Source organism: Vombatus ursinus, unplaced genomic scaffold (genome assembly GCF_900497805.2).
Source record: "Vombatus ursinus unplaced genomic scaffold, bare-nosed wombat genome assembly UNPS02009975.1, whole genome shotgun sequence".
NCBI lineage: Eukaryota > Metazoa > Chordata > Mammalia > Diprotodontia > Vombatidae > Vombatus > Vombatus ursinus.
In genome coordinates, this window is record NW_020949753.1 from 1,301,517 (window position 1) to 1,309,777 (window position 8,261).

The 8,261-nt window shown below is 36.0% G+C and overlaps 1 protein-coding gene across 3 annotated transcripts in view; it reads right to left on the bottom strand.

Annotated features, from left to right (window-relative positions):
• Window positions 1–8,261, bottom strand: part of EMCN (endomucin) — a 164,679-nt gene that overhangs the window by 81,375 nt on the left and 75,043 nt on the right. For all 3 annotated transcript variants that reach the window (XM_027853435.1, XM_027853433.1, XM_027853434.1), the window contains exon 4: window positions 1,059–1,133. In XM_027853435.1, the coding sequence (XP_027709236.1) occupies window positions 1,059–1,133 (75 nt within the window). The remainder of the gene's footprint in view (window positions 1–1,058; window positions 1,134–8,261) is intronic.

Here is an 8,261-nt window from a genome sequence, read left to right on the forward strand (position 1 = left end):
AAACTGGTAGGAAGGTCTCAGAATGGTTTGAAGAAAAGGGACACAAAGTGCAGGCACCTAACATTATTTGAGAGCTGTTCAGTCTTTCAACACTTATTTACTCATACCTTATATATACTTATGATAAACATCAGTTTCTTAGCCCTGAACAGTTAGAGAAAAAAAGCAAATTAGGCTGAGTGTGGTGGCAAATGTTTGAAATCCTTGCTACCAGAGAGAGGCTTGGGTTGATTGATCTGTTGAGCTTGAGAGTTCTGAACTGCTGTGGGCTAAGCCAATCAAGTTCACACTAAGTTCAGCCAAAGGAGGGATGAAACAGAGTCCAGAAGCAGAGTAAGTCAAAGCTCCTATGCCTGATCAGAGGCAACTGGACCTGTGAAGTCCCTGTACTTCCAATTTGGGTAAGATAGGAAGACTCAGTCTAAAAAGGAAGACAAATAGGAAGGGAGGGGGGAAGAAAGAAAGAAAGAAAGAAAGAAAGAAAGAAAGAAAGAAAGAAAGAAAGAAAGAAAGAAAGAAAGAAAGAAAGAAAGAAAGGAAGAAAGGAAGGAAGGAAGGAAGAAAGAAAGGAAGGAAGGAAAGAAGGAAGGAAAGAAGGAAGGAATAGAATGAGAAAAGGAAAGGAAGTGAAATGAAGGAAGGTTGGAAGAAAAAGCAAAAGGGAAGAATGGAAGGAAGGAAGGAAGAAAATAGATGAAATGACAGAGAGAAGCACAATCTAACAATAAGGGAGGATACAAAAAAATAAGCAACCAGAACAATCTCAAAAAGCATAGCCATCTGGGGCCATTTTGTGTAGGGGAAAACAGAGTTGCACGCCTAAATAGTCATTAACAATTGCAGTTTAGTATAAATTGATGTAGATATAAAAAAGTTAAATTCTATTTAAGAAGTCAGTGAAGTATTAGTATATTTTAGAGATGTTTCCACCCAAGCTTGCTGAAACAAAGCCAATCTGATATTTAAAGGGTTAAGTTTCAGCTATCTATAAAGGTAACTTCTACAGAACAGCTAGCTCATTCTCTATTGATGCTGGATGAATAAGGTGTGTCACCTACCCGTCGTTGCCACTGTTAAGCTAGATGAAGACTTTGTAGAAATCATAGGTGTCGATGATGGTTCTTTGAGTGTTCCTGTTTGATGAGAAAAATGACATTATTATTATTAACCACAGTTCTCATCATACCTGTCAAAAGACTAATCAAATGTAGGTGGAGATTGGGGGTGGGTGAGAGTCATTCTGCAGAGGTGTTCTCTAAGCATTCAAACTACAGAGATTTTTCTTATTTCCTAGCACCTTTCACTAGTGAATAGGAGCTCTGGGTGGCCACAGCACTCCTGGTTTTCTCAGCAATTGACTGCTTCACTTACAGACCCACATTAATGGTATATTTTTTAACCATACTCTTTCTTTATTTCACAGAAGACTCTTAGCTAAATAGTTGAAATACCACAAGGTATTTATCATCAAAGAGGCATAAAATAATACAAATAGAGCATAAAGAAACACTTATTTTCCTGGGGGGGGGGATTCAATTCATAGGACCATATATCTAGAGACAGATGGGACTTTGGTAATTGGACAAATTCAACCCCTTGATTTTATAGAAGAAACAGGTTTTAAGTGACTTTCTGAGATAAAATAAGCAGTAGTCAGAATTCAAATCCAGTCTGACTTACCCCAGTCCAGTAATCTTTCCACCATACTAATCACTTCTCAAAAATTACAGTCATTCTTATTAGGGCCTAATAAGTGCAAGTCAATCTACTATATACAGATTAAGAAAAAAGAAGGTTGGTTTGCTAGGGTCTGGAAATGATGTACATACTTCTCGGGATGAAAGAATTTTTAGAATTCATCCATCTCTTTGAGTTACAAAAGTAAAAGTAAGATGAATATATAAATGAACCAACAAAACCATCCAACTCTATATCTTTGGGAAGGGACTGGCAAACATTTTTACTTCCTTACTCTGAAGAACTTCTAAATGATTAGATAATGGGAGATCATTTGATGTATAATGGATAAAATGCTGAACTTGTAATCATGAGGACCTGGGTTCAAAGTTCATAATCAATATTTACTATGAGACCATGGACAGCTCAATTGCCTCCTCTAATTTTGCATTTCCTCTGTAAATTGCTGATAATAATACATGTAATATATACAGGACTGTTATGGGTTTCAAATGATGTATTTTATAAAAAGTACTTCACAAACTTTAAAATACCATGTACATAATTTAATTATTAACATTAATTTATTAATATTGCTTTAAATTGCAAAGATCAGACTGATTTTGGATAACATTATTCCAAAAGTAAAGTGTGAAGGTGTGATATCTTGAGAGTACAGAAAGTTATCACTGCTGACTGACTGTTCCTAATAGAGCTGTTCAAAGACACTCTCATTGAATCTATAGAAAACGAACCTTTATTCCAACACTTTTATTCAATTAAAAAAACTATTCTTTTATCTACTTGGTCAGCTAGGTGGATCACTGTAGATGGATTCAGGAAGATCTGAATTCAAATCCAGCATCAGATACCGACCAATGATGTAACACTGGGCAACTCACTTAAACTATGTGACTCAGATAGTAATAGTGCCTACCTCCCAGGATTACTCAGAGTATCAAATGAGAAATAATTATTTGTCACTTTGCATAGTGTCTGGCACATGTTAGTTGCTCAACAAATGCCCATTTTCTTATTTTCCTTCTTTATTGTTACAAAAGAACAATAGTAGGGAAGTGACTTACCCCGCTACTATTTCTATTCAAACTCCATCACACAGCAGGTAGACAAGGAAGAGATGATGATGGTGGTGTTTGTGATGATGATGATGATGATGATAGTGATGATTATGATGATGATGATGATGATAATGATGAAAACAAAACTTACACTTGCATGGCATTCATATCTCTTTTTCTCATTTGATCCTTCTAAAAGTTTTAAGATATGGCTGAACAAATTGTGGTGTATGATTGTGATGGAATACTACTGTGCTATAATACTCAATGATCTTAGAAAAACATGGAAAGATTTACATGAAATAATGAGGTACAAAATGAGCAGAACCAAGAGAACATTGTATACAGTAACAGCAATATTATTTTAGGAACAATTTTGAGCAAACAAGGTATTATGAGTATTATAAATACACAAATTAACTACAAAGGACACATGAAGCAGGGTGCTATCTGCATCTGGACAAAGAGATGATAAATAAAAGTTTGTATGGAGTAATTTTACAAACACACACACATTTGTATATAATAGCAGCCATCTCTAGGGTGTGGTAGTGGGAGGGAAGAAGAAAAAGGGAAAAACAAATAAAATTTACATGTAAACTTTGTTGTATATTTAAAAGGAATAGCAAGTTGTACATAGTAGATTTGCAGTTTCATGTGTAATCATCTTTTTTATTGTACTGCATTATGAAAATGCTTGTTTTAGTCCATAAAAAAAATAAATTAAAAAATGAAACTCTTTAAGACAGATATTTTGCAGATAAGGGAACTAAATCATAGATGAGTTAAATTAATTGTTGAAAATTCCACAGCTAGTAAGTGACAGACATGAGCTCGGTTTTCTGACTACTTGTCAAGTCCTCTATCCACTCAGGTGATACAAAGCATATAATACTTACTCTTCGTATTCAATATCTTTCTGTCTCTGAAGCACTTGCCTCCTTTCTTTACCCTCAGTGATGTCACTTTCTTCATTATATAGTGGGATGAAGTCTTGCTTTTCTCTAAGAACAGGTGGCCCTAAAAGTAAATCAGCTCAAATCCCATGGAGAAGCTAATGAGGTGATAAGAATGGAGAAAACCCTTGGTTGGACTATGTGCCCTGATTTTTGGCCACATCAGAACAAATCAATGGGCCACAAGGGTTGAATATTTCACACTTCTCTCATTAGGGAGCCTCTGCCATTGTCAAGAAAAATGCAAAACTAATGAATAAGTTTTGGGTCTCAAATAAAGATCAAAAGCTTTGGCAGTTACAAAACAAAAAGTATATCTTTGGATTGTAAACCAAAACAATCTGATTAGAAAGTCTTTGAAGAAAGGTCAGTGGGAAACCAAGGTTCCATTTTTATAATCCCTTTCCTTTCTCCAAACACACATTGACTGGAGGAACAACATTGTTGTGTTTTCAAAATTTCATTCCTATCCTTCCTGGATCAATTTCTCCATGGAATACTAGCTATGATTCCTCTGAATCCTTTGAATCAGATTTCCTGAAATCTAAAGTATATTTCAGATTGAGATTGGCTTTCCTTTTCTTCTTTTTTTTTGTCACAAATACTAAAATGAAGAAGTTCCTTTGACCTGAGATCCAAATTATTTCCACCCTGACAACTAGTTCCTCCCTGTTGGCAAGGCAAGAATCAGGTCTAAAATAAGAGGGAAGGGAATGAAAGGGACTATGCAATCATATAGCATCTACTACATGCCAGACTCTGTGCTAAGTGCTTTACAAATATTATTACATTTAATACTCACAATAATCCTGCAAGGTAGGTGTTGTTATTATCCTCTTTTAATGGCTGAAGAATCTGAGATGAATAGAGGTTAAGTGACTTGCCAGAGTTCATAAGTGTCTGAGGTAAGATTTGAACTCAGATGTTCTTGCCCCCAGGTCAGATGAATCTAGTCTGGTGGTCACAGGTTAAAGGATCTAGAGTGAGAAGGGACCTTAGAAGTCACATACTCCAAGCTCCTCTTTTAACAGATGAGGAAACTGAGGCCCATAGGGGTAAATAGATTGACCAAGGTCACACAGAAAGTGGCAGAGTTGAGATTCAAATGGAGATCCTTTGACTCCAAATCTTGTGCCATTCTAACATACCAACAGAAAAGGATTTTGGTTATAAATTTAAAGATTTTAGAAGATAGTTTTCTCTCTCATGAATGGGTTTATTCAGAAGACCAAGTGATATCATTCAATGGTAGAAAGATCTTATTTAGCCTTCTCTATTGCTTGAATAATAATAATTAATAATAACAGTAACACCAGATAGCATTTCTATAATGCCTTATTGCAAAGAGCTTTACAAATGTCACCTCATTTGATTCTTATAACCACCCCAGCAGATAAGTGCTCTTGTCATCCCACTTTTTATTGATGAAGAAACTGAGGCAGAGAGCGGTTAAGTGACTTGCCCAGGGTCAGACAGCTAGTAAGTGTCTGAGGTCAAATTTGAACTAAGGATTTCCTTACTCCAGGTTCATCACTCATTCACCATGTCACATAGTTGCCAGTGATCTGGTGATAAAAAATGAAAGGATAACAGCCCCTGTCCTAAGGAACTTTAATTCTGACTAGGGAGACAGCATGCATATATGTAGTTACATACAAGACATACACATCAAATGCAAAGTAACCTTGGAGGGGAAAGCAATAGTGGTTGGTAGTAGAAGATGTGGTGGAAACAAGACCCAGAAAGGCTCTCCTAGTAGTTTGAGCTTTAGCTGAGTCTTTAAACTGAAGTTTCCAAGGGGACAAAGATAAAGCGAGAACCTTCTTGGCATGGGGATAGTCAGAGGAAAGATACAGAGATGGAAGATACAGCATGGTATGTGACAGACTTCAAGTAGGTCAGTGTGACTGGATTGTAAGGGGAATGGATGGAGGGGGAAGTAGAATGTAAAAGCAGGAAGGGCACAAATTCTGGAAAACTTTGCTTCAGAGTTTATATTTAATACTAGCAGTAATACATAGGCACTGTAGTTTATTGAGTAGAAAGTTCATATGAACAGAGCCATGTTTTAGAAAAGTCATATAAAAATGCCCTAAATCATTATTGATGAGAGAAATGCACATTAAAACAACTTTGGGATGTTATTTTGCACCTATCAGATTGGCTAAAATGATTGAAGGGGAAAGTGACAAATGTTGGAGGGAATGCGGAAAAATTGGGACACTAATTCATTGTTGGTGGAATTGTGAAATGATCCAATCATTTTGGAGAGCAATATGGAATTATGCCCAAAGACTTATTAAACTGCCTATATCATTTGACCCAGAAATACCACTACTATGACCATTTCCAAAGATGATTATGGAAAAAGGAAAAAAGAAACCTTTATGTTCTGAAATATTTATAGCAACTCTCTTTGTGGTGGCAAAGAGTGGAAATTGTGGGGATGTCTGTCAATTGGGGAATGACTGAACAAGTTGTGGTATATGACTGTGATGGAATACTACTGTGCTGTAAGAAATGATGAGCTCATTGATTCTAGAAAAAACATGGATAGACTTGCATGAAATAATGAAGTGAAATGAGCAAAACCAAGAGAGCATTGTATATAGTAACAACAATATTGTTTTAAGAACAACTTTAAGCCGTAAGTCATTTTGACTATTATAAATACCCAAATTAACTACAATGGACATATGAAGGAAGATGCTATCTGCATCCAGAGAAAGAACTGATAAATAGAGGGTGAGTGTGTGTATATATATATATATATGTATATATATGTATGCATGTTTATATGTCTATATGTATATATACATACACACGCACACACACACACATATATGTGTGTATATATATATATGTATATATATATATACGTGTGTGTGTCTAATGGTAGCCACTGGGGGGAGAAAAAAAGAAAAAATAAACTTACATGATAAATTTATTCTATGTTTAAAAGAAATAGCAAGTTGTACATAATATATTTGCAATTTCATGTACAATCTTCTTTTTATTCTACTATGTTATGGAAATGTTTGTTTTATTTCATAAATTAAAAATAAAACAAAATTTAAAAAAATAAGAAAAATTACTTTGATGGTTGTGTGGATTGGAGTGGCAAGAGGCATGAGGTTAGAAGGCCTTTCCAATAGTCCAGATGAAAAGGAATGAAGGCCTGAAATAGAGTGGCAATTGTGTTCATGCACAGAAGGATGTCAGTCAATAACCATTTATTAACACATATTATGTGACAGGCACTGTATTAAGCATTGGCAAGACAAAGAAGGGAAAACCAAAGCTATTGTGGAGATAGAAATGGCAAGGTTTGGTGATTGATTGGCTAATTAGGATAAGAGAAAAGTTGAGGTAACACCAGTGTTGTTAACCTGTGTAAGTGAAAGGATGATAGTGTCCTCAATAGTAACAGATAGTTCAGAAGATGAGTCATTTTGAGGAAAAGACAATGAATTCTGTTCTGGACATGTTGAGTTTGAAATGTCTAAAGGTCACCAATCTTAAATATCCAGTAGGCACTTAGTGATGCAGGGTTGGGATTCCAGAGGCTAGATAACTAAATCTATAAGTCACTTGAGTGTAGATGATTACTGAACCCATGGGAACCAATGAAATAATGGAGAGTTTATAGAGAGAAGAGGACAGAACCACCATCGGGGATGCTCCCTTTTAGTGGTCATGGCATGGATAATGAATCAGCAAAAGAGACTGAGAAGCAGCAGTAAAGGATATACAGGCATGCACTGGAAAATAACATCACTTATAGATGATGCTTAGCTATATCTAAACCTGGTTTAGGGGATAGAGGGAGCATGTCCCACCACTCATCTCAATACAGGGCTTCTTTTGGACAATGAGGTTTAAGCCAGTAAAAAGGAGTAGTTTTTGCCACAACTCAGCTCAAACACTACCTCCTCCAAGAGATCTTTCTTGACACTTTCTTCATTGACTTGTATTTATTTGGTATATGTTTATTTTGTATATGCCTGTATGTGTATATGTTGTCTCTGCTGGAGCATAAGGTTCTGGAAGGCAAGGATGACTTTATGTATTTGTATGCTAGTGGCAAATACAGTGGCTGGCATACAGTAAGTGGCAAATAAATGTTTATTGATTGATTTCCTCACAAATCTGTGAGGTATGTAGATATATTATCATTTCCATTTTATAGCTTAGGAAACTTAGGGTCTGAGAATTTAAGTGCTTTGCCCAAGATCCTACAACTACAGTGATAAGTAACTAGAGTCAGAATTTGAATCCAGGTTTTCTGATTCCACTTTATTCACTTTTTGTATTGTCTTTCTGTAGAATACAGAGGGAGTTTGCTCATAAATCCATTTTACCTGACCAGTTTATTTGGCTCCTTAAAATCATTAGTGGATCCCTTTTGCTTCTAGGATAAAATACCAGTTCTTCACAGTTTTGGCATCTTTTTTCCTCCCTCCCTCCCTCCCTCCCTTCCTCCCTCCCTCCCTTCCTCCCTCCCTTCCTTCCTTCCTTCCTTCCTTCCTTCCTTCCTTCCTTCCTTCCT